This window comes from Battus philenor, unplaced genomic scaffold (genome assembly GCF_028537555.1).
Source record: "Battus philenor isolate CCGP_79_NKW_IND1 unplaced genomic scaffold, ilBatPhil1.0.hap1 SCAF_60, whole genome shotgun sequence".
In the NCBI taxonomy this organism is placed as follows: domain Eukaryota; kingdom Metazoa; phylum Arthropoda; class Insecta; order Lepidoptera; family Papilionidae; genus Battus; species Battus philenor.
Window position 1 is genome coordinate 19,666 of NW_027181727.1, and position 27,121 is coordinate 46,786.

Genomic DNA, 27,121 nt, shown 5'->3' on the forward strand with positions numbered 1-27,121 from the left:
CCGTCGGCGCGCTCGTCGAAGCAGCGGCACCTGCCCTCCTGCGAGGAAACTCCCAGCCTGGGGACGTGCAGTTCCTTTAAGCATTCGGCCCAACTCTACCAACGGCTTAATTATATTTAGCGTAATATACGACGCGGAGCCGACAAAAGAGAAGACGCAAATATTGAAGAGTAGGAGTCACGAACCTAACGCTTTGCTGTAAAGGAGATAAAGAACGCGTCCGAAATGTGATTCTCCTTCGTCTTAACGGTGCGCTCTCAGCGAAGCAGGCGGGGTCACGGCGCTCGCTCAGCCATTTCCGAACAACGGACCGGACAGTGACAGTGTAGGAGGAAGAGAGGTAACAGTGGCCTTGACGTATGTGACCCTAAAACTTGATGCAAAAGACAAGAACTCTTGCTAAATTTCCTTAAGAAATAGATGTCAATATGTGATAATCAAAACTTCTCTATTCAACACTGGAAGAAATGGCCGAGCACGTCGGCGATGAAGATGACAACCCAAGTTCGATCGAAGATGATGTATTCACGCATGAACAGATGGTATATACAGTTCACACGTGTCTTACGCAACGGCAGCGAACACATCACTTATTCCGTCTGAATTCAAATCGGGGTTCGAATTTGAATTGGAACGCCCTGGAATGATTTTACATACAAAGTATTGTGGCCGTGGGGGCCAGCGCTAGGGAACGTGATCGCTGCAAATGTTAATTTGTATTCCTTTCAAAGGGTCAACTAACGGCGCGAGGGATTCAGCTTCACTTACATCCTCTTTAGAGTATTTGACGAACATTTCTACTTTCGGTACTCGGCACAATAACACGTTCTATGCGGAGCTGGATTACTTGAAAAGGTCACGCAAAGGTGCCAAATGAATGCGTCTCCTAGTATCTCGGGCCATTAATTGCATATCTTCTTACATCACTCATTAGCATCGTATTAAATGTAATTGTTTTGTTCTAGTTTTCGTTACCTTACGAACTGCATGGTGAGCATGGGGTTGAGACACAGGTTGGCGCCGGCGACGATGGCCGCGTCGCACTCGCCGTCCGCTATGGCCCGGTAGCCGCGCTGCACCGCCGACAGCGCGCTGGAGCAGGCCGTGTCCGCGACGTACGCCGGCCCCGTCAGCCCCAGCCAGCGCGAGATGCGCGCCGCCATCGCCCCGCGGGAGCACCTGCCGCGCGAGAACCGTGTCCACGTAGCACCGACAACTTACGTGCATATTGTAATAAATTCAAATTTAAAAATTATTGGACCACAGAGCAGACCCAACACTTTATAAACCACTCCTCTGGAGTAGATACGAAGTGTAAACTTCTCCCTTCTACCGAATGTATCCAAAGCGATGCCGTGGTGATTGTCTTGCCTGGATGGATGGATGGGCACTATGCAACACCCCGAGCCTCCTTCTGGCCGGCGCGGCGCTGGCAGTCCGACATTGTGTGCTTACCCGTTCACCCCGTGGTAGTTGTTCTCCAGCTTGTCGTGGAAGAGAAGTCGATCGCTCTCCGTGAAGCAGATGGCGACTTACGAACTTAGGATCACCAACATGACGTTTGAAATTAGCAGTATGTAAATACGAAAGACAAATGCAAATTCGTCATGTAAATGTAGCGATTGTATAAGGCGACCGCCGCATTAAGATGAACAATAACGAAGTTATATCACACGCGGACGAATGTTGATTCTAAAACGCTACTAGTTTCAGAAAGGGTCAATAACACTAATTTTACTGAGGAATTTGACTTATACACTATGAATCAAGAACGCGGAGATCCGTAGTCGAACGAAAACATTCCACATAGCCCTGCGCAAAGCAAGTGGCATCACAGAACAGAACAGATGGACGCTGGGGCCTTAAGTTTCTGGAGTGAAGACCACGAACCAGCGAGCGCTACATAGAGCGTCCACCCATGACGTGGACAGGCCACACTGTTGTGATCATCCGAAGTCGCTGGAGGCAAGACGCTCCCAACTGGTCCTACTGAATGAGCGACAGAAGAAGAATTAAACATTTACTTAAGAAAGCGAGCTGGAGGACGTCTTATCATCATACTCGCATCAGCCGATGTCCAGTCTTGCGCCGCCCGCACCCAACGACTTCCTGCGACCTTCACTATGTGGTCGCCACTCCAGGAGGCGCTCAGACCAGACTATTTCACCATCAAGCTAAAGACCTCTAATAAATTACTTATGGCAAGTCGCCGGTGAAACTGGTGAACTTAATCAGCTAGGGAACCACTTCGAAGGGACCTCAGATGTGTTCGTTGGTGCGCGCGCTGTACCTGCGTCGATGAGCGCCTCGTAGCATCTCTCCAGCAGCAGCCTGCTCGCGGGGTTCATGACATGCGCCTCCCTGTAGTCGATGCCGAAGAACGAGGCATCAAACTTATTGAGGTTGTTGAGCGTGCCGGCGCGCCGCGGGTTCTCCGTCCCGAACTTTTTCCAGCGTCGCTCCTCTGACGACACCAGCTCCACCTGCGTCACACGACGAGCATCTCTGAGTCCTCCACGTTTATCAAAATACAAGACGCACACTAAAAAGGACAAAAGCTACGGATAGACCACGGAGGTGTAATTACATATTGATTATGCGTGCACCTTCGATAATTAGATGATAATTATTTTAAATAAAATTCAAATTCAAGTAGCCGTTCACACGCGCTTATAAATCGTCAATTATTTGTAAGATTATAAATAGCAAATTGCCACCGGCACGGAATGCTGAGCTACGGAGAGGAGCAATGTTTAATGATGAAAATAATATCAACCATTTAAATGAGTCAATTCACATTTCCATCAACTAAAAACTATTGAATGCTGTAAAAAAATTATTTAATATTATCATTTTGATTTTAGGCTTACAACTGAACTGACTGAATGCAACTGAAGGTCTAAGATATCTTTATATACGTGCACTCAGGCCCGTGAAGGATTTGTTAAGTTTTTCAAGACCTGCGTCTTGAAAAGCTATACGAGTTTATTTCTCGTATTTTCCACGTCTATCAAAGTTTGTTCAAAACGAATCTAAAAATCCACAAGAGATCTTCAATACTTGAGCAATACGTTCGACCCGTTTTAACATATGAACCTAAAACTTCGGTTACCATCAAACAAGCCGTCAACAAGCTGAAGGTGGCTCAAATGGCAACCAAAAGGTAAATGCCTTTTGGTTGCCATTTGAGCCATTTGGAGGTTACTACGTAACTGAAAGTAAATTTAGGGGCTTAGAAATCACAGCTATCAACCTTAGAGCGGGAAGAATTTCCTTGTGTACGCGCCGGCTCATATGTAGACCATGGGACCAGAAAAGGTCACGGGGAAATCCAATAAAGTGTAAAAGGGATTACATAAAGGTGGTGAGCAAAAGCGAAGTTAAATAAATAATTTCGACAATAAATTTACAGTCGAAGGCCGAAAAACAAAATCTAATGATATATGGTATAGGTATGTCAATATAGATTCCACAACAACTACTTTGTTTATACTACTGGCACGCGGGTCAACTGGACGGTGCGACCTTGCGGTGCGCCGGGCTCCGAAGTGATTGATTTATAAAAATATAATTTACTGATCGCATCGCAGCGAACAAAATAGGTCGTATTTACCTACACGGCCGCCGCGACGAGGCGCTTCTTGAATCTCACTACCAACACTCTATGGAAGCGCAAAACTTGTAATATATTCCATTCGATAACTAACAGGTCTGGTTGGAAACGAGGTCGGATCATTTATCACAGGGGATGCCAACTCGGTCATACAATATATCAGTGTTGCTGGAGTGTCATGCGCAACTTCTTCCAGCGCTGAAGCCGTGCGCAGTGGCAGTAGTGAGATTAAGCAGGCAACAGCAACCGACCAAGAAGGTCAACCATCTCGGGCGCCCTTGTGTCGGAATGCTAAGCGGAGTGTTGGCGACGAGCGAGGGCTCAAGGCGCGGTCCTCTTGCCCACGCGTCCACCGGAGCGATCCAAGAGCTCGGCGATCCGGTTAAATATTAGTACGTAGCGACACGAGACGAGGTGAATTGTGCACAAACCAGAAACATTCAGCTCCATTGAAACTGCGCGCTGTTCGCTATGAACTCATAAATTGATATTGTTGTTGAACAGCTGCATCGGCTGGTGCTCATTAATGAATAAATAAAAAAATGCGCCAGGACTAGAACTGCCTGCCGCATCTCGCAACCTCAACCGTGTCGTCAGTTCACTTCCTTCTGCGCCACCACAGAACCTTGGACAATGATGACGCAGCACTCACTGCGTAGCGCGCGACAGAGCGAGACACAAATAATGGACTGTTGAATGGACACATTGCTTTAATTACAAAAACTTGATTAGTTAGGCCTTTGTATGCAAACAAATATAAAAATGGAATGAACACGTCACATCAAAGAAAAACGTCACTGGCAAGTTGCTTAATGTAGAGAGAGTGCCTCCCGATCCGATTGTGTCCAACGATGGACTATTCGAGTGCTGTCCTTCACAGAATCATCTCTCAATTTGAGCTTCGGTAAAAAAGGTGACGCGCAGACGTCAATCTTTGTATGAATAGGCAAACCTTATTGAAGAGCTGTTCGCCAAAGTGCGCCACGGAGTCCGTGTCCGGGAAGTGACCGGCGACTCCGGAGATAACGACAGCGTCAGCCCCGCGCGAACCGCTCGCGTTGTAAAACATATTTCTTTCAATAGATCAATTGTTTGCTTGATAAACTGTGTACACTCCTTGTTCAGATCGTCGAAAGACGCCGGAGTGAGGCCGCCTCCAGCCGTCGGGAATGTATATGTGTGAGCTATGTTCAGCAATGGTTGACTTACTGATGAAATGACGGTGATGATGTACTCTTATATTGCCCTAGGGAGAGTGGGCAAAATCCTCCCACGTTATAACGCTAAGGAAAAGCTCCGGTAAATCCCGCGGAATGCGCTGGCGTCTACAAATTCTGTGGACCAAAGGACCTACTTCAAAATTAACTGCATCTATCAAATCGCGAGCTCGTCTTCTGAACATGCACGCAGGATGAAGGTAGTGCTTAGATGTCAGGGGCCGCCCGCCCCCGCGGCAATACTCACCATTACGACAGTTCGGCCAACACTCGCGTGCTCCGGGCTCCCGGGTATATATACGTCACCGTTTCTTTTTAATATTCATGAAATACATTTTACGTATTAATCATAATCACATGTGTTGTATGTAAATCGGGCAGCGAATTTAATTCAGTGGATGACGGCGGAATTAAGTTCCTTTTTTTATATGAATATTTTATTTAACATAAAAAGTACATTCGGAAAGATAAATAACAAACATTTAATTTAAAAAAAATCGTCAGTAAAAAGTTTTTTTTTTATTATTTGGCCCCCGCTATTGGGAGCCTCTCGTACCCCCTATCTGGTGCGGGACAGGGACTTTTTGTTTTAATTTATTTAGTTTTTCACAATCTTTTTTATTTTCATACTCTTCATTTATACATCTTAAGATCTTTCATTCGGTTTTCTTCTACATTTCTTCTTTCATTCTCTTTCGCTCTGTGACCTTTCATTCCTCTCTCGTTACACATTAACATTTTGTAATTTTATTTCTGTTTACATTTACATTGTTACATAGTTTTTTCACTTCACATTAATATCACATTATATATGTCACATATCACATTAACATTTATTTTCTATTTACATTTGTATTAATTTTCTTTAACTTTTATTTTTGTTAATTACTTTTATAATTATTTCTTTGCAGCATGAGAGGAAGTCGTCTTTGGTCTCTTTTTCGCTTTTTGAGGGAGGCTATTGACTCCTCCCTGATTTTAACGCCAGACCGGCACTCGAAGTCGAGCCGGAGAATCACGGTCTGGTCCACGCCCGGTTCACAGAAGCACGAGGGGTCCTCCTTGAGCTTGCACCTGTGGAGGTACTCAGAGAAACCCCCGTGCCCCTTGAAGAGTTGGGCCGAGACCGTGTCCACCTCGATACTGCGGAGCACGCGGTAGGCTGAAATGGCGTCCGGGAAAAATATCCTCGTCACTGAAGCCGTCGTTCCTTCCATATACCTCCTGTTCCATTCGACGAGCGACTCCAATCTCAGTTGTCGCTTGACGAATGAAATGGGGTATTTCTCATATTCAGGTCTTCTTTTACCCTTCAGGGCCGCGTCCTTGGCCAACTGGACCGCCCTCTCATTCCCCTCCGTCCCCGTGTGCGCTTTCACCCAATATATTCTTACACCCTTCCCTTTTTCTCTCGCTTTCAAATTATTCTCTTTCACTCTTAACGCCAAAGGATGGAGGGTGTCCGATCTTGCGACAGTTTCGAGGGCGGACCGCGAGTCGCTCATTATGGCGCATGACTGCGCGGACCCGCTGGCCGCGTACCCCGTTGTTTCCGCTAGAGCCAGCAGCTCTGCCTGGTGTACAGTGCAGAAGTTGCCCAACTTGAGTTTCTTTGTGTGCAACTCTGCGGCGTCCCACATGACGCAGAACGCTGCACCCACCTTGTCCTCTATGCGGCTGCCGTCGGTATAAATTACCAAATCGGCAGCCGCGGTGGCAAGTCGGACTTCCTCCGCACTTTCCCCCAGACAGGAGAACTCCACACCAACTTGACCAGACGGGTGTGAAAGTCTCAGGTAGCTGACCGGTACCTCCAGGTCTCGGTTCCTTACCACCTGCCGGGAATGACCCTTTTTTATCTCAAATAAATGGACCTCATGGACCCGAAGGTCCAGAGGAAGCAACCCGGCAAGTATGAGGGCTGAGTGTAGGGACGCGGTCCTGTGAGTCCACGCGATCTTTTGTGCGAAGCCCCGCTGGACCGCGCCCAACTGCCTGCGGACCAGCAGCTTCCTAGCCGCCGGCGCCCATGCACTCGCTGCATACAAAATGATCGGCTCTAGTACCGCTAGATACATCGTTCTGATCACCTCCGAGTTCAGACCCCAAGATACCTTTGCAGCCCTGCACAGCTGATGATAGAGGCCCTAAGCCTTCTTGCTCACGTTCTTCACATGTGTGTGGAACGTGAGCCTATCGTTAACTGTGAGGCCTAGTATCCGGACTTCCCCAGTCCGGCCAAGCGGCTCACCCCCCATGTTCAGTAATGGGTAGTCGTTCTTCAGTTTATTGGTTAGCACCATCACCTTTGTTTTGTGTGGTGCAAACCTCAGCTTGTTTCCGACTCCCCATTCATGAACATGGGCGAGAACAGCGTTGGCCCGACTCGAAATGTCCTGAGCCTTCTGCTCCGAGAAGACCAGCACAATGTCATCCGCGAACGCCTGGCAGTGGGTCCCGGTCTATACCACCTCCTCCTGGAGAGGGTTGATGAGGAGGGTCCAGAAGGTTGGGCCGCCTACGGATTGCTGCACGCACCCCTTGGTGGCCTCTCTGGCCCACTCTGCCCCCGCGTACCGTACAGACACCTTGCGATCGCTAAAATAGCTGTCAGCATCACACGGTGGATCCCGTCCCACATGGTCTCGCGATCCTGCCTTTCGCTGAAACGCTTCCAGCTATGGGTCTGAGCGCGCCTCGCTTCAAGGCGGTACGCCTCCTTTGCGTCGCAGTACTCGCGCCAGACCAACTCCTTAGGAGCCGGCCTCGCGGCACTGATCCTTCTCTTTTTTCCTCAAGACATCTGCCTTGAGGAGAGAGAGCTGTTCGGACCACCAGGGCAATTCCGTCCTCTTCCGCTTGGAGACCTTCGGCAGGACCGAGTCGCAAGCGTCCCTCACGGTTTCCACATACCGACTGACCATGCTGTCCAACGCCCCCTTTTTGGTGATCTGATTCACCTCGGTAGGCGTCAGGCAGCGATCCGATAGCAGCCGAGCGACAGTTCGATGGAACTCGCCCCAGTCTGCCCTACGGGTAGTGTACTGCCGCGTGGTCCGCTTGACGTCCGTGCCTTGGGACCTCTCAAACTTCAGATTGAACTGTGTCTTGATGGCTTTTACTATCTCTTCATTCGTATTATAAGCCATCGCGTCTCTGAGGATGACCAGCGGGTCTTTGTTTTTCACGTCCGCGAGGCTCAGTAAAAGGTATACGATTTGTATTAAAACGTGTACAATTAGTCTGTGCCCTAAAACCAAAAACTTTGAGTGGGGTCATAGAAAGAATGACAAGTACACCACATAGTGTACATAACAAAAAACTTAAACTACAAACGACTGGATAATCTACAGAATGTACACATATATACATTTTGAATGAACAATTTACATACAATATATATACAGGAGGAGGAAATAAACATACTGGAAATATTTATTTATTTATTCACTCATTTTATAAATTTTGTAATGACTTTTAAACTTTTTAAATAATTTTGCTTCGTGTATTTAGACATTCAGCACCGGCATACCCAAGTAGGCTCATAGGCAATGATCGGGCAGGTGTTCAAATGTAATAAAAGGTAATTGTTATACAAACATATACTATTTGTATAAATACTATACTTTTAATAATAATATAAATAGTACAAACATATACTTATGAGGTTGAATAACAAAAGGTTGTTAAAATCGTACGGTTTAATGTTAGAGGCTGGTGAAGTTTTGGCACCTTCGTATGGCAGCGATTGTGGGCGTCTGTTTACTACTGGCAAAGCTTTTCGTAACCTAACAACGACAACAGTGAAGTAACAAGTAGACGCGACGCGGACAGGTTCTCCAAAAGGTATAGTTAAGGTATATTAATCTCTGGGGGAGAACTATGCGTCCATAGTGTCCGTGTTCATCAGCTGAAAAGGAGAAGAAAGGTTCTATTATGTGTTCCTGTATAGGTGACATAAATGTTTAGCTTACGACTTCATACACCAAAAGAGGTCTTAATTTGAAAATGTTTCCACCGGTGTTTCATTGTTGTACAATCTAGACGTCGTATCAAGACAACTGTGTCCACATCTCAAGTAAGTTGTGCTTACTCTTTTAATAAAATATTTCGAACATAAAGGTCTAGCATAACAAGTTAAAAAGTAAATATTTATATTGATATTGATGTGGGCGCGTTGCAAAGTAACACACATATGCGTTTAAGTAATCCCAATTTATTTTTATCTTGATTACACAGCTGCCCAAATAGAATTATTACTCCACGGTTTGGATAGGACAGAGCGTAAATAGCACTTGGCCTAAAAAATAATTTTTGATAATGAAGCTCCTCCAGTGTTCTCTCAGCGGCCTAGGCTCGGGTTATTACAGTATACTATATATATGATTAGGTCATTGATCTTAGGAGAGTGCACCATGGAGTGATCTGGCGTTTAGGCTCAATAGATGGGACCCAGGCTTAAATGGTCAATGGATTTCCGATTAATTTTTAGACTCTAGCACGTCCAAAAAGACCGAACCTAGACTTTTCTCATTAATAATTTCGCCGTGGTAACATTACCAGTGTCAATAAATATATATATATATAGCAGCGCTTCTTCCTATATAATATGATCGGGGATTGGCGTCTCTTGTGATATACAAGACGTACTCGTTTCAAGAGATCGTTTGATAGCATATAAATGTTTCGCCGGCTGCGTACGAACGATAGCGCGATGTAAATTACATTGAGCGCCATCTAGTAAGAGATATAGGAACTTCTTTTGTCTACTTTAATCATTCTTTGTTGCCAATATTGTATAATATATTTTTTATGCCATTGTAAATGGCCATCATACGAGTATCGTACAAATATGACTCAAGGAGATATTACTTGGCTATTTCCTTCAGTGGATCTAAACAACTTAGAGTTAAATACAAAATAAAAGCTTACTTTTAAATTTAAATGTTGTAATTATTTAATATTAAGAATAATCTCAATAATATTTGACAGATATGTATGGTAAATATATGTTTGATACTGTTTATACATATAGTCTGAGATGTATCGTAGAGATTGAGTCCTGATATAGGAATTCTAGTAGGTATTGGTGGAGATTTTTATGGAAACTTCCAGACGGCACTTTTCTAAACGTTCTTGTAAGTTTAATATTTATTGGGAAGTCTAATGGGCATCTCTGCGATCATAGTACTCGCAGTTTGTATTATTGTGGGGATTTTTATAGTAATTCTAATAACCAATCTAATGCATTCTATGGGAAATTCTAAAGGAATTTTTTATGATCATTCTTTTGATCATTGTAGTAAGCATTCTACGAGGGGTCCTGTTGCATATTTTTGTATTTTTTCTAACTACTTAGTAAGAACTAAATAAAAATATAGTAATGAAATAAATGTAAACACAATTTTGATTTTTTTTTTTAGGCACTTCCTGGTAGTGGGTTCAGACATCACCGCTGCCGAGTCCATAGTTCATTCTAGAATACAGGAGAAGTTACCGGGTACTGCACTGAGTCTACCGTTGTTTGAAAAACAAGGTCATGTACGTAAAATGTTTTTTTACTTGAATCATTGGAGAAGAAAATGGCTTGTGAATCAAAAGTTAATACAAAGAAGTATATTATTTGTGGTTACTTAAATTTAATTCAAACGCGCAAAAATAATTCAATATTAAAAAGTATTTTAGCCGCAATCTCCGAACAAAATTTCATGTGAACGTTACCAGTTTGGGGTTAAAAGCTTTTCCTATAAACACTATAAAAATAATGTTTTCAGAATTCGAACGTGAAGTTTAACACTTTGGCTAAGGTCTCGTGGGCAGCTGTGGCCGACGTGGTGGAGTCAGCCCTGTCTTCTGGCTCTGGGTCATTTGTTGCTGAGGTTAAACATGCCACCAGACCTACACTGCTAGATCAAATATCATCAATATCCAGTAATTATCAATAATATTTAATATTCTATTTTGGATTTAAGGTTAAAAGAAAAAAAATGGAAATATTGTTCTTTGACTGTTTTGGACACCAGTCAATAGATGGCGCTAGTAGTTGATCGACAGCTACCTCCATCTAACGGCGCTGTTATAAACTACAGCGCGCCTTTTATAAACTTTAATAATTTATTTCAGTTATTTTAATTTGTTTGTATTCCGTCTTTTTCTCTGATTGAAGGTTACTTAATAACAATAATTTGAAGTTTTGGTATCTTGGAGCTGTTAGGGTGTAGATGGCGTTGAGCTTAAACTTCGTTTTAATAACAAAACTTGAGGGCTTCTTTTTTTACCGGATTGGGGGTCGCCGTGCTTGTCATTCTCTTGCGCGAACTCTCCAAGGAGTGACCAGATATATGAGCCCTTAATAGAGGATATCCTTGAGAGTATTTTTGGTGGTGGTACATAAAGGCTCCCCCATTACAATTTAAGCCTCTTTACATGGTTTTCTATGTCTTGTTGTTCACAGCGAATACATTCTTTACGTTCTTAAAAGAGACCAGTACAGCATCCTGGTAAACTACGTGATCTTCTGTATTTATATGACCCTTGTACTGTCTCTAAGAATTTCTTGTTTCGTATAATGAGTCCAAATAATTGCGATCCATTTTTCCTTGTACATATTTGTTTCAAAATCTATTCAGTCGTTAAAAAGGCAAATGCTAAAGTGTTATCAATCAATCCTGGGATTGATAAAAAGTTCATAATACGTTCAGAAATAGTAGAAAGGTAAACATTAGTATTTCAGGTCTTTTTATGTCCTAAAACCGAATTCTCCTTTTTATCTTTCAGATATAGATATCAAAAAAACCTGCAGCTCTAAAACGCTTCATGAGCTGGGCGTTTCTAGCTTCGCAATCCAGCAATTACGAACATCACTACGAGAGTTGTGCAATGTGTCGCTGGAGGATTCACAGATACGTCAACTCACAATTCAAAGGTAGATATTCAATTAAAATAGGATGTTGTTTTATTAATAACGATCTATGTTTGAATAATGGTGTGATCGGCCATGAGTCGCGGAACTCCTGTACTTTGTCGTCAGTCCGACTCGGCCCGCGTTCCGGGAAGATCACGTGTTTATAAAATATAATTCAATGGGAAAAGAATACAATTTGCAGTGATGCTAATGTCTAGTATAATAGTTGTAGAGCATGGTTGCACAGACTTATTGAGACTAGGGGCCAGTCGGGCAAATCATGAACTGATGGCGGGTCGGCCGCCAGAAGTATAGGTAATTAAATTTTTTTGGTTTTATTCTGGAACAGAATTCAATATTTTTCGAATGTACGAGAGTATTATTTTTGCTGTCGGCGAGCCACCAGTATTCGACCGACGGGCCGCGGTCTGTGCGTCCATGCTGTAGAGTTATGTAGAGATGATATTGTTGAAGGTAATACACGCCGGCTAACAATTGTTTAGCGATCATTAAGAGAGGCATATCTGTACACGTACAGTTACAATGTTTAACTGCTCCACAGTCCCTTTCTGCTTTCATATGGTAGCTTAATTTTTTTATTAGTCGAGTTTTTTTTATCGTTCGCAACATTTATATTGTAATATTGTTAATTAAAATGCTTTTTTGATAACCCTAAATTTATTATAACAAAATTACTTACGTCATAGCTACCGCTTCGCGATTTTTGTGCAAAAAATATGACTGATTGTCCACACACGCCTTACAGATAATTTCTAACTCTACGCAAAAATAAAAACAGTGCTGAAAGGAAACGGTTTTGACACAATTCCCGACATTGGAAGAGCAGCTGAAGTGCCTTCTGAAAGAAGTATTTCAGAAGTGCTTCCAATCGTGGAATCAGCATTGGGATAAGTACATCGTTAATCAGGGAGAGTACTTTTAAGGAGATCAATTTAAACTCGATGTAACCTTGAAATTAGTCACCTTGTTTTTCGATCATACCTAGCATATATGCAATATATTACTGATTTATTTTAAAAAAAAACTTATTTATATTGTACATTGGCTGTACCTTTTTATTTGTACTCTATAAATATATTAAATAAACTTTAATGAGCTCTAAAGAGAAAACAAATTAATTATATAAAGCTTAAATTGGATAAAAGCTTCAACATGGCGTATACTATGGATTGAGAATCATTAATTACTTTAAAAGCTACCTAAAGAAATAATGGAAGGTTTTGAAATAATAAACACTGTAAAATGAATACTGTCTGGAAAAATTTATACTTTTACATTGACACATTTAATAAGATAAAAACTATTGAATGCCTTATTAAAGGAGATTATTACTCCAATATATTTAAATATATATACACAAACATATATATAGTGGATGTCTATCGGCTGAAAAGAAAAACAATGTCATATCAAAGAGTATTTGGAACCTCGTAGCCGTGATAATGGTATCAGCAACATCTCAGCCATATGATGTCCACAGCTGGATCTAACGGTTTCTTTTTTAATTTAATTAAGGAGCAAGCCGCTGGGATCATGCCGGTTACTTTCGTTCGTTTACGGATCTTACGAATTATTAGCAGAGCCCCTTGTATGACCTGTTGGGTAACCGAGAGCCTCCCAATAAGGCCCGCAGTGAAAGACCATTATAGGAGAGCTTTATTTAATTCTTATTTCTATCAAATTAATCTTTTCTGACATTCTTTTTCAAACACACAAAAGTCTTCGCTATACATAATCCAATATGGACAATTATTTAAAAATGCTGGAATATAAAAATGTATGTGAAACAAATATCATGACCGGTTTTCAACTGGTCACTGTAAACTTAAGTAAGAAAAGGAACAATATGTACTCGTAGCTACTTCCGCACATGCAGTCGTAGTCGTGCAATAAAGTGCACCGCCCGCCAGCCCGCTGATAAATGCGCATGCGAAAGTAGCTACATATTGGTCCTTTTCTTACTTAGGATGGACTTCCGCAAAATAACGCCTGATTCCATTAAATACTGTGAACTTGACTTTATAGTTTTAATAATTAGTTGCATTCTGAAAATAAACAGACTACTAACTGCTGTAAATCGTTTGCCTTATAATATATTTTACTTTAATATTACAGAATACAGGATATAGAAGATGCGATTGTGTGGAAAGGTTTCAAACAAAAGAAAGGATTGGAGATGTTCTTCTCACACGTGAACTTCAACGAGCTAGAAGCCAACAACCCGTTGGTGTTAAAGCAGACACGAGCATTCGTGAAGGTGACTCCATTACGTTCCCAGATACGGAATCCTTGAGTATTTAACGATCGAAGTTAGTAAATATTTAATCTTATTTTCAGGGTGTTGACGACTTCGACGTGGATAAAACATATTTGTACGTGATCCCAGGTCTAGAAGGGCAGCACGAACGGTTTGGGTTGCTGTGTGAGCGGCTCAAAGTGCCGGCTGTAGTTCTGCAACCTGGACTAGGTCATGCACAGGAGAGCATCCAAGGACAGGCGAGGCGATTTACCGAAGTACGTTGCATTCATGTTCTATTATCATCATGCCAGCTGTTAGATGCTGATACGAAAGCGTAGGCCTTCCCCAAGGAGCCTCTGAGTTTGTATTCCTTTGACTTTTGTTGAAATTATATACAAATAATCATTAATTAATATACATATACCGCCATCTATTGGAACATAGATTGTATAGTGTTCCTACCGTCATTGTTATAAAGTGAAATGTAGGTATGTTTCTGAACGTAAATAAAAAGTTAGTTCTTTGCCACTTCAGAGGTGCAATTTTTTGATTAACCTTTAGTGTTCTTCTTTCTTCTCATTATTTCTGATTCGATGTCGCAGCTACGTATTATATTCTCTAATTCATTTGTAATTGAGCTAAACTAAGTAAAAATCGCAGTCAATAATCACCATCTACAATTCGATAAAGTAATTCAATAAGTATTTATTCATTTTAAGTTTCAATCTGGTTTATTTATAGTGAATCAAATAGGTCCACTATGACAGACATTTCTCAATTTAAAATGAAGTTTCCAAGGTTTCAAACTCACCCTGGACTATAAAGAGTCATTCATAAATGTATTTAATGTACAGAAAATTTAATTCCCAATTAAATACATTTAGTTATTACGTTTCTGCAGATTACACCAATGCTATATACAAAGTTAATAAAGTTATTTTACTTGCAGATGTTGTTGAAGAAGATGAAGTTAAAAGATAACTTTTATCTCGCGGCTTACGAAAGCGGTGTTCTAGTCGCTTTGGAAATGCTTTCAATATTGGAAAACAAAGGTAAACACAATTATTGTCTATACATTCACTTCATTGTCTGTTATTAAACACCACTAAAGCTTTACTATGTACTATTAAAGTCACGTGTGTCGTAGAAATTTCTTTTGAGTGGATAATTTAAAATTGTCTCTATAAATATTATATTTACCAATATGAAGTCCCATTAGGTAGCACCAACTGAATGATTTTTTTTATTACTAACAAATACTATTTATGGTGTCATAGCGCTAAGGACGAAGTCTGGGCTTCCTTGCCGTACCTACGCTCCTTATAGTACCTTGTTAGAAAATTGCCGAGATGGCAGGTCACATAGATGGATTGTGTATAAAGCGAGGCGCAAGGGTTCTTGAGAAAGAATCTAAGTTCGGCCAGTCAGTCGAACTTCATCGAACCTAGAATTGCAATCTTGTGGGTACACGAAAGAGACGAACTCTGACTAAAACGGTAGCTATTGTCGAATGTTTAGCAATATGTGCCGCAAATTCATACCTAGAGAAATCATAAACATAATTAAGGTAGTTGAAAATACCTGAAAGAGACTCCTCGCTTCCAACATATCCTATTGTAAGTCTATTAGGAAGACCTATATCTAGCAGTGATAGCAATGAAATCATACACTGGATAATAACAAACACGTCCATCTTGTGCCTGTTCAATAGTAACAAAAGTGATTTTGTCTAGAATTTAACACAAATCTCTGCTCATAACAGGTAATTTTATTTTCTCATCGCACAGGTTATAAAGGTACTCTCTTCTGCATTGGTGTACCTCCGGAAGAGGTAAAAGGAACTATAGATGAACATCTAGAAGGATTGTACGCAGATGAAGTGCATGATGCAATAATTGAAGCAGTCTCAAATACAATAGTCGCAGATAAATTAGAACTAAAAGAAGATTTAGAAGCATGCAATAGTCTAGAAGAAAAACTTGAAGTAGCGACTCGAAAGATATTAAATCGTAAAGGAGTTACAATTCAATACGCTAAAGATCTTTTGAAATCTGCTATTGGTCGAGTGGAAGAAGTTAGAGCTTATGAGCCTAAACCTCATCGATACAACTCTAAGATTATCCTTCTTACTTCTGAATCAGTAAATACAGAATCTATACATAAATATTCTAAGCAGAATGTTCACGTCTATCATCTGGATACACCGTTGGCTCATCTAACGAGAGATCTTCGCTGTTCAGCCGTCATAAACCAACATCTCGGTCCAGACATACTTGCCGAATATGAAAAGAGAAACATCCTCGAGTCTTATTACACCAATACATTAAAATTGGTGTTTAAAAAACGTGCCGAATAGTTGATAAAATGGTTATTGTATTATAATAAATCTGCAGATGTTAATGTGATGGAGTTTTATTGTATACATATATAAATAAATATCACTTTTTTATTACCTTCATTAACTTTAACGTTTTAGGTTCTAGTTCTACGTTAAGTATCTAAACTTAATACGTTCATTGCTGATATAGACTTCCGTCATAGATTTCCAACAGGACCTTTTTTTTTCGGTGGGGGAAATCTTCCGGTATTCAAGATGCCCTGCCTCTGGGGGGAGGACAGGGGTATGTGGGATTCCTACCCACTAAAACCCCTCCCGGTGGTCGCCCTATGCGCTAAACGGGGGACCGCGGTATCTCCCGGTTAGGGATCGCCACGCGGTCTTCCCTCGCGCCTTGCTATTTTTCGATAGCCCGTCCCGGGGTATGCGTGGATACGCTACCCCCGAAACCCTCGTGGTGCTATCACGATGGTTCGAGACCACGTCGAACCATCGTCCGCCTCAGAGTCGCCGAAGCTAGTGGGAGTTTAGGACTCCCACTCTAATCTTCCGCGACTCTGAAGGCCCAGTTTATGGTAGGGGAGCATCATTCATCGGAGGGCCGTCGCGAGGCACGTCTCTGCGCTGACGGCGTAGTCTCCGAGCGGGATCTGTCCTCTGCCGATCCCGTTCGGCTGCCTCCTTCTGGACCATGACGGTCTCACAAAAAGAGGCCACGGCCCTCCATGCACATGACCCACTCAGCATCGCCGACACGACTGCTGGCAAGGAAAGGTCCTGTCCGATCTCGTCCGCCAGAATCCGCCGCTCCGACTGCCACGCCGGGCAGACCGCAAACGTGTGCGAGGCGGAATCCTGGGCGGCCCCTCCGCAGTGGAAGCAGTTCGCCGTCGCTTCGCGACCAATCCTACACAGGTATTCACCGAAGCAACCGTGCCCGGTGATCATCTGCGTAAGCCTGTAGGTGAGCCTTCTGTCTCGTCGCTGCATCCAGGCCTCGAAGACGGGCAGGATCGCTCCAACGACCCGTCTGCGCGCATAGCGCTCTTCCGAGAGCTTAGCGCGCCACGTCGCGAGCGCCCTGCGCCGTTCCTGCCGTCTGACCTAAATCTAGAAATCTAGAATCTAATACAAATGTTCTGAAGGCACACAAGGTCGGCAATGAGTAGCAGCAAGGATCGTCGATTACATCGTGGTCACCAACTTTTGCATATTATTTGAGGCCGTCGAGACGGAGCTCGTGTAGCATGTCTTAGCTGCGAGCGACCGCTTTGCGCTTTTTGAATTAAATCACGTCGCACTTTGTTGCTACTGAAATTAAACTTTGACTTGTTCCTATTGGCTGGCTCCGTCCTCTTGAAAATTTGTGATGAAATTTCGCTTCTTTGTGACAATAAAGTTTTTGGTTTCGTTGACATTTTTAAGGGTTCTGCAACTGACTTTATTCGGGACCCTCGGGTACAGGTACGATGAAGCCGGGATTCAGTTTATTTTGATTTGATGTGGTTTGATATTTCTGCAATGTTCTTGTTTAAATTAAAACTAAAATTCTGTGTCTCCTCTGAAGTAACACGCGACAGTGCCATGCTCACACTTTGAATAACTGCTTTAGTACGGTAGCGTTTCTTTTTCACTCTACATATCTATATAAAATAAAATATTTTTTCTTTTGAAATTATCAGATATTTTCTTTGTAACAGAACTTATGGCTAGACTAGATAAATATATATATATATATATATATATATATCGATTCGTAGGTGCTTATTATATAGAAAAACCATCGGTCATTGAGGTTGAATCTGCTCGTGCCTCGCACCAGCTCGAATGCATCCTATCTACGACCGGCGCTCCCCGTATCGACCTGCTGCCGTCTGACTGTTCCCGGGAAACCGGCTGCCTGCCACCACCAATAAGGGAGCACCGACCTGTGGCGCAAAGTCTGAACAGGCCTTTTTTAATATTTTTTTTTGTTGCTGATTTCATTGTTTTTTTTTTTACTTTACCACGCCTAGTGCAGTGAACCTATACTTTATCTACCGCACATATCTTCCGTCGCTCTAACACAAAAGACTCGTGTGGTTGGTTACTAAAATGGGTATTGTGATTGGTTGTATAAATCAAGTTAGTTCTAGGATTGGTTAACCTACCTTTAAGGTAATAAATACAGAATTTCGGCAAATAAAATTCAATTTTGAATATTTCACGGATCCTTCCGTTCCGTGAACTCTGTTCCAATGAATCTGTAAAAGGCCCCAAGTCTCAACATTAACTTGACCCGAAACAATAGCAGTAACATTCATTCTGTTCCCTGCACTCGAGTTTTAATCTTAACTCCAAGAGACAGTCACCTAAAAGCTTACACAGGATGTGGTGAATAAATGAAACAACATCGTCATCATTCAATTTTAAAATTTAGCACGTTATACGGATCATTACACAAAATACTACGAACAATAACTTACTTCGAAGTTGTAGCACTTGGAACATTTTTAATGATCTCATTAATGATAGCAGCGCACTCGTCGCTGTCGAGGATGCTGTAGTGGTCGCCGACGATGCTGCGCACGCGCACCGACGCCGACGTGAACCGGCCCAGGCTGTAGTCGTGCCGAGCACCCGGAACTGTGACCTCATGCGCCCGGACTAATGTGATTGGCGATTTGATCCTGCTGATCGCGTCCGCGTCCAGCCGCTCCAATTGCAGCATCCGCTCGTAGATACACGTCGAGATGGACTTCAAGAAGTCCTTTGAATACCCCACTTTGACTTTCAACTCATCGATCAGGTAGTCAATTTTTTCATCTACAGAAAGAATATCTTGGAGCTTTTCCTTCACGAAGCGGACGTCGTGTAACTTTGGGATGACCACGTTCATCACCAGCGCGACGGCGTGGTGCTGCAGCTCCGTTCGTATGTGCGCCTTCAGGTGGGCTTTGGAGAAGACCGGGGAGCCGTCCAGGGCGCACACGTGACCTTCGTAGCCTGCAATAAATAATAAATGATATGGCTTTATCGTTCCATCTGAGACGCGCAGTCTAAGCATTTGTAATTATTGGATAGTAACGAAATTAAAATAGAATAAAAAAAAATCGTCACTTTTAGATTATTCCATCTTAAACTTGTATTCGGTCAATATATTAATAACAGATGTTATTTTTACTTTCTTTTTGTACCTTAATACCTCCTAGTTTAAATACACTGTTTTTTACACATATCATCATCATATCAGCCAATAGGCGCATAGGCATGGGCATGGGCAAAGGCATAGGCATAGGCATATACCTCCCCCATTGATCATGTCTTGCGCTTCCCACATGTAGAGACTTCCCGCGACCTGAACAAAGTCGTCGTATACTCGTCGTGCACATATACTCGTATGGTTTACCTGCATCGGCGCGGCACAGATCAGATCTGTTCGTACATTACAAAAGAGGCTTTTTACGCAGATTCTTCAAACAAAATTACTCAGAGATATTACGGAAGAGGTTTAGATTAAGAATCACATACGTCTTGCCAGTAATCTTAGGAATTTATATCTTACCATCTTGTTCCAATTTTGCCGCCAACTCCAAAACTGGAACTGTTCCAAAACTGTAACCCAGGAGCAGGAACGGCCTTCCCGGTGTGATTTGTTCTTTAACGGTCTAGAATTATATATAAAAAATAAATTCATAGTTACAGTACAAAAGTTCCATTTCATGGTAGTGCTACGACTAAAACGTCCATTGTACTCGGCAGATGTGTTGCTTCACGGCGCCGAGACAACAAATAACCGTGGACGTATTATAAGACGTAGACATTTCGCGAATAATTACGTAACTACGCGATCACTCAACTATAACTCTGCGAACACCCTAAGTGTTCACGCCGCGATCTCTACTTCACTTGGACACTTGGCAACTTGGCAACTGATGCTATGTGGTCGCTTCGTTTAGCTAATTTAGCACAGCGCCGCAACATTTGTACATCGCACCATAAACAATTAATTCTTTTGTCAACGCGTAGCAACATGATAACTAGGAAGAGATGATGTAATGAATTGTAAGTGGCGTTAAATAAATAAGTTGTCTCTGAAAGGTTTACTTTGATAGAGTCGATTACCATATAAAACCTGTCGACCATGTCGCAGAGCCTGTCGTTCAAGTGCAGTCCCGGCTGCAGGATACACACTGCAGCGTTCAGCTTCCTGCACAACCACTCCAGGTTATACGAGCATCCGTCAATGCCGGGGATTAGGAATACGTTTTCAGCATTGCATTCGTTATGCTAAAAAGAAAGCAATTGTTAATTTATTATTACTTTTAGTGTTATGTACGTCGTGTCGTTATGACACACCAAAGATAATAAAATATATTTTTTTCATATAGTTATACTATACCACGCAACGCGGTATTAAATACTCAATATTGTATTTTAGAATCGGGGAACTCTCCGCTCATTGACACGTAAAATAAAATAATTTGCAGAATTAGTTACCGTGTTCGACAAGCGCACGTATGGCTTTCGCACCATCTCTTCCTCACCAAAACTCCTCCAAGCGATTCTAGTCGTTTCTTTATCTGATGCTGCTAGCACTTCTGCTCCGTTTGCAGTGGCATTTTCTTTCATATTCATTTCAGCGAGCCTAATTTTAAAAGAGATTTATTTAAAATCTTTCCATCGCTGTCAATTTTGTTACAATAAAAAGATTAAAATAATAATAATTACTTGGCAAAAGTGAGATTTCTGATCTCGTGCGCGGATAAGAAGATCCCGTACTGCCGTTCCAAGGTCTGCTTCAGCTCGGTGGAGATCATGCTGTCGATGCCCAGCTCCGCGAGCGCTGCCTGCTGCGACACCGACTTCAAGTTCTTGATGCCTGCAAACGGATGCACATTAAACGTTTTTATATACAGTGGGATTGGTAAAAGTTTTAGTTTTGTAGGTGAATGTATTGCTCATTTTTGTCAATTAATGTTTGAACTAGGAGCCACTACGCAAACGGTGCAAACCATTACTAGACAGATACAGATAAAACTATATTAATTTAATTTGAACAATTTATTTCATGATTCAATGTTAATTTCTTTCAGATATTCGAAGTAAATTATTAAGCAGCCTCTTTCTTTTAACTTCCCTTAGCTTTTTAATTGGTTTCTGCGATATTTGCTTTGCTTTTTTGCTTTGCTGCGATTACAACATATCAGCGGCATGATGAGTACATAACCAGCTAGTTAATTTACACGCAGAACATTAATTTCCTTTGACACCTCGCTGTGTAAACACCGCGGGTTTAGATCGCCGCTAAGCCTAGCAGCTGAAGCCGCACCACCTACCCATTATCTGCGCGACGGTGTCCACTATGGTCTCGACATCCGCGGCGCCCTCCGCTTTCTCCGCCACCACGAAGGAGGAAACAATCACCTCGTCGCGCAGCAGCAACTTGTCCAGGACGTCCAGACAGCAGGCGATTGGTTGCGTCACCGTGCCGACTACCTCGTACTTTGAGTTCGCTTCGGTCATGTCCGCGACCACACCCACCTAAATGCAGATAAGGAAATGTAGGTACAAAGGCCACGATAGATTCTTATCCATTGACACTATCTACTATCTCAGGTATTCAGTCGCGGTGCTGAATTGATAGTTTCCTTTTGGTTTCTAAAGCAATAATATGTACCCAATACCGTGCTCCCTAGGGAATGTATGGGTTTACTGACAAATAAAACTCTTTCGATGACAGTCCTCGGTGCGGAGTCAAATCGCGTCGACGTCCCACGATATTTACAACAGCGTTATGCGGGAAATTCATACTTCCCCGGCATTTTTGCACGTTATGGCTGTACGAAATTCTGTATTGTTTTCTTCCCCTCTCCACCATCTTCTACGTCCTTCTTTTGTTTTAGGAGAGATAGCCTTGTGTACCAGGGTACTTATGTAACCTCTAGAAGAAAGCAAGTAGTTGTTTGAGAATATTGCCCGTTAAAACTCTCTTCTAATTCTAATTACGTTAGAAAGGAAAGTTTCGAGAACTCTTGCGATAACTCGCGGTACGTTTTCATGGTATATATTTGGGGATCACAGACAGTTTTCATCGACAGCCTTGTTTACCATAGTAATTCGATGGCATGCTGCTGTTCTTCCCGGATTTGCTGCATTGGGGCAAGAATCCTCAATGGCCGAATACACAACACCTCGTTGGCCGATAGACGATAACACAGCAAGGCCTCCTATAAAGATCGCTACAATGGCCAGCCTTGCGCCGCCCACGTCTGGAACCTTCCGCAACCTTGATTATATTGTCAGTGCAGCTAGTAGCGAAGCTACCCACCCCGCGTCTATGGGCCTCGTGGTCACCACTCGGCAACCTTTCGGCTCCAACGGCCTATGATTGCATGTCATACGCCTCCCGCGAAGATTGCCATTATCACTAGTCTTGCTTTGCTTTTTCCGGATCCATTAAGTGGATAACGACAATGATTGTATTGCTTGATTTTATAAAAAACAAGTAAACCAATGCTCCTGATGCAAACTCACGTCTCCCACCGCGCCCCACTGCACGGCGAGTGCGTGCAGCCCGCTGGCCCGGCGCCGCTCGCACACGCGCTCCATCGCAGAGTTGGCGAACGCGTAGCTGGTCTGGCCTGCGTTACCGTGCCCGCACGCCAACGACGAGAACACCACGAACTTCCTGCGTCACCACACCCACTATTATCATTCTACCAGACACCCCATCACACACTTACGACTCCCTCGTAATTATACAGAGTACCGCAGGATTTTGTGAAATCGAGACAATGTAATCGGTCAAGATATTTATTAAGCACAGGCTCTGACAAAAAAACCTATTACTCTATTTCATAGTATGTTCAGAATAAAGATGTTTGGGAATAAATTGTCCACGGCAAAAAAAAAGATCACACATATTATCATCAAAAAAAATACAAACCCCACTGAGTTTGTTCTAAGTTCTTCCCAGCAGAGTAACCTTAACTTAAATCTAAGCTGACGGATAATAATTGATTATAATGAACGTATATAACAAATCAATTATAACTTTGACTTTGTTCCAGTAATCACAAAAGCTACTACCATTTACATATGGGTTGTTTTGGACCAAACCGTTTAGTTCTACTTTTGCAGAACTGAACAGTTTTGCAGCTCGTTTTTGGTGAGAGTTGCCAAGATCTGGAACGACCTCCCAGGGTCTATTTTTCCTAATGAGTTGAAATCTGGAGATTTTAAGAGTAGAGTGGGCTGGTTTCTTTTGTATGGGCGTGTACAATCTTCGTTTTCATCTACACTTTCCATTAGATGAAATTGGAATGGAATGGAAGACAAACGCCTAATCCATTACGACTATATAAAAAAAAATCATAAAATTAGTAATTTCTTTGTTTACGATATAACAATACGCATATGTGTTTCAATACATGCATATTACTTTAAACAACAAGTTTTTTGAAAATCCTAGACAGTGAAACGAATTGCTCTACAACAGTAAAAATAATTTTGTAAAAGTGACCAAAAGAAATCTGCGTGAGTTTGTTAGTAGGTTCTTCTTAGATCAAGGGAAGAACCCTTGTAGCTTTAAGTCCGAGGATGCCATTATAAGAGAGCCTTATCTGATTCAAGTTTCTGTTAATTTGGGATCTCCGGGCATCTTATGGCATTCACAAGTGATCATCGTAACTGATCATGTGTTGATAAAATGAATAAATTAATAATAATGTGCATACAAATACACATGTCATATAGTTATGTGAGCTCTCTTTCTTCTTCCGTAATTCAGCAGCCAGTCAGTCTTTTTCTAATTTTAATATCACGAGTCTACCATTTAGATGGTCTTCCATTTTTATCTGTAGTCCTTTCCAGTGTGCCGCTTTTATAGACAATCTATTGTATTTTAATCCAGTTATTAATGATTGCACTATAGTAGTCAAGTATACTCACTGCAGCGAGGGGCACAGGCGACGAGAAACTCGATCAAGATGTATCGTCGCAAAGGCTTTCGACTTGAGCGATGTTCTAAAGCAGTCCGGCGTCTGCTTTGCGAATGTAAAGTCTATGAATTTAGCTGCAAGGTTGAATATCGCATCCACGGGTCCCATCGAGTTGGCCAACCTCAGCATGTGCTCGCAGCCGGCCTCCGTGCTGACGTCGTGAGTTGATATCTCCGCTCTGGCTCCGTACTGGCGCCACAGCCTGCACACAAAACAAACTTATGAGGGCCGCCGATCCAATACATATGACAAAAAGTTTTAGATAAAATTTAAAAAATCTTAAGAATCGTTCAAAGTTTTAAAGTTCCTATTGCCATATAAATCCTTTAAAAAAAAAAAACAAAATCGTCTTGACAATCTAAATAAAATTTTCATTGCATAAATGTTTGTTAAACTTAAACAATAATACTTTTTTTACGTTTACGTTTTGATCGAATATAACCTTTTACAAATCGTACTTCTTTATAAAATATTTTTAAATCCTCGAGAACGTTGGTGAAAGAGATCGCAAAGAAACGCTCCGTGTTATCAAATAATAATTTGTTTGAAACACTCGCAGCTTTTTTCAAAGTTGGAGGATCCCTCTGTAGTGAACCACTTGACTCTAGCTCTGATCAAAATAATATAATAAAAGTAAATTAGTGATCACTATAAGATATTCAAATATTGTGAATAAACGAACACAAACATTTATATACTAGCGACGTATCCACTGGCTGCCGGATGTTTAGTTGCAAACATAAGGCAACGTAGCTTCAGCGCGACAACAATAAAACGGTGTCTAATACTAGCCTCAGTCTGGAGGCCTGGTACCCGTTGCTAACGCCCCTGGAGGACACGATCACCAGCTTCCTCGCGCCCCGCATCACCAGCCAGTCGGCCAGCTCCAGCCCGAAGCCGCCCAGCCCTCCCACCAGGACGTACACCCGCTCTTCTCTGCAGATGTACCTGCACGACACGACAAACTATTTGTACACATTTTTAGACATCCTGTGATTACCAACTGATCACTTACGCTCACAAAATTTCTAACGTTATATGAACGTATCCTGTTTTGATTCTTATTCTAAGCTATGGAAAAATTAAAGTTTTTTTTTATTCCCCCGTTTTTAGGAACCCATCGTTTACCCGCCATGTGCGGAGACATGCAACCTCCCTGCATTTCGGGTAAATGATATTTTCAGGTTTTTTTTTAATTTTTATTTACTTTCTCCGTCCTACCTTCTCGATATCTTTTATGCCTTCCTTCTGTCCTTCACGTGTTCTATCTTGCGTCCTTTGCAAATCTTCATCACAATTCCACATTGCACCTTGTTGCTATTTATTGTGATCTGCGCCACATTTTTACGATGCTCAAGGATTGTAGGGCGTAGATTGTAGTCGCTCATCAGGGAGGTGATGGTTGCTCCATCTGTCTTTCCCCCCAACGCAGGACAACTAGCAAGGATGTGCGCCATGATCTGATCCACCTCATCATCAAAGCAAGAATACAACATAACCCTCCCTCTGTAATAAAACTGAGATTTCCAACAAAATAAAAAAGTGCTCACCTCGGCACAGCTTCCACGAGAGCTGAACCAGCAGGACTAGACTCCTCCTCTTGTATTCTTATTAGTACCTGTTCAAACAAAAGTATTAATTCGTGCAATCCAAAATACGATGCAAAGGACTATCTCTTTGCGTCTGATGTGGAATGATCTGGTCACAGTTGAAGGTGCAACTGGAAATTTTAATCGTTACAAAGATACAGCTTATCGAAGGGTTGGTTCATGACACAATCTGCAGCGGTACATACCTTACCAACGTGGCGACCGGCTGCCATGTAACGGAAGGCGGCTTCCACCTCATCCTTGCCGAAAACACATGAGGTAAGAGGCCGCACCGCTCCGGTAGCGATCCCTTCAACGATCAGCAGCTCCAGTTCCTGAAGGTAACATGAAAAAAAATGGGACAATTTAAATATTGTCTCCACTACTCGGTAAAACCGATGGGGTCGACCCTTGCACTCATCCGGACACGACAGCAGGGTCGGTTGGTTGGCAACTTTAAGTCAGAGCAAAGCCTAAACTAATTCTTCGACACAACATTAGCTGACAATCCCCATGACGGCTAGTCTTGCGCTGCTCGCGTCCGGCAACTTCCCGTGACCTTGACTGTATCGTCAGTTCACTTCGTGACAGTTAAATCACCTTTCGCAAATCGTAGCTGTCGTCGTCGAAGATGTAGTCGAGCATCACTGGGTAGAAGGCGAGTTCGCGGCGCGAGCGCAGCTCCACCGCCGTGTTCCTGCTCATGTCGTATCGCCCGATCTCGAGGAAGCGGCCGCGGTGACCCAGGCAACGCACGGACGCCTGCGCAAACACACGCGAACACAACAAACTTTAAACGGATGTACTGTACTTACAGGCTAGGATTTCTGTAAGTTTAGGTAAAAATCGCTAATCTACTGTTTCCCTACTACTTTCTCACTTGGAACTCTCCTAGCTTAAGTTGAAGTAAATCATAATAGTGCAGCACAATGTGATTCTGGTTTCTATCTAACTGGGCTCTAAAGGCTCCCTTCTCCTCAAGTGAGCACGTCTAGAAGTAAATAAATAAACACACAATTTATGCACACACACATTCAGCGATAGTTTTTTAAACACTTAGGCCTAATTCATCCATCGTAGAATGGAACGTTCCCTGGATTTTAAACCTTTCATCCTGCCTTGGACAACAAAACGACAACAGCATTTCAAATACAAAATTCTTTGGAACTCCTTCTACTTTCGACACTCAAAAACTAGTCAATTCATTGGCTGTTTTAA

General features: G+C 42.3%; 4 protein-coding genes across 4 annotated transcripts; 1 reads left to right on the forward strand and 3 right to left on the reverse strand.

Annotated features, from left to right (window-relative positions):
• Positions 1–2,231: 2,231 nt before the first annotated feature.
• On the reverse strand, positions 2,232–4,682 carry LOC137930740 (fatty acid synthase-like). The gene is made up of 2 exons (XM_068774055.1): positions 4,566–4,682; positions 2,232–2,483 (listed from the first exon to the last, which is right to left on the reverse strand). The coding sequence occupies exons 1-2, from the start codon at positions 4,680–4,682 to the stop codon at positions 2,232–2,234; spliced, it is 369 nt and encodes a 122-aa protein (XP_068630156.1).
• A 177-nt stretch (positions 4,683–4,859) lies between these two features.
• LOC137930741 (uncharacterized) lies at positions 4,860–6,470 on the reverse strand. The gene is made up of 2 exons (XM_068774057.1): positions 5,905–6,470; positions 4,860–4,947 (listed from the first exon to the last, which is right to left on the reverse strand). Exons 1-2 carry the CDS (start codon positions 6,468–6,470, stop codon positions 4,860–4,862), a joined length of 654 nt encoding a protein of 217 aa, XP_068630158.1.
• Positions 6,471–11,613: 5,143 nt separating this feature from the next.
• Positions 11,614–16,396, forward strand: LOC137930743 (uncharacterized). Its single transcript, XM_068774059.1, has 5 exons — positions 11,614–11,755; positions 13,871–14,012; positions 14,093–14,269; positions 14,944–15,046; positions 15,782–16,396. The coding sequence occupies exons 2-5, from the start codon at positions 13,932–13,934 to the stop codon at positions 16,348–16,350; spliced, it is 930 nt and encodes a 309-aa protein (XP_068630160.1). The 5' UTR covers positions 11,614–11,755; positions 13,871–13,931; the 3' UTR covers positions 16,351–16,396.
• Positions 16,397–18,756: 2,360 nt separating this feature from the next.
• On the reverse strand, positions 18,757–26,894 carry LOC137930742 (fatty acid synthase-like; the record flags this gene model as incomplete). The annotated part of the gene is made up of 13 exons (XM_068774058.1): positions 18,757–19,317; positions 19,877–19,979; positions 20,437–20,601; positions 20,812–20,959; positions 21,043–21,193; positions 21,651–21,855; positions 22,849–23,002; positions 24,265–24,516; positions 25,107–25,262; positions 25,865–25,932; positions 26,110–26,238; positions 26,504–26,665; positions 26,784–26,894. Coding segments are annotated over 13 exons (2,328 nt in total), but the record flags the coding sequence as incomplete, so codon positions are not given.
• Between the last annotated feature and the right edge of the window lie 227 nt (positions 26,895–27,121).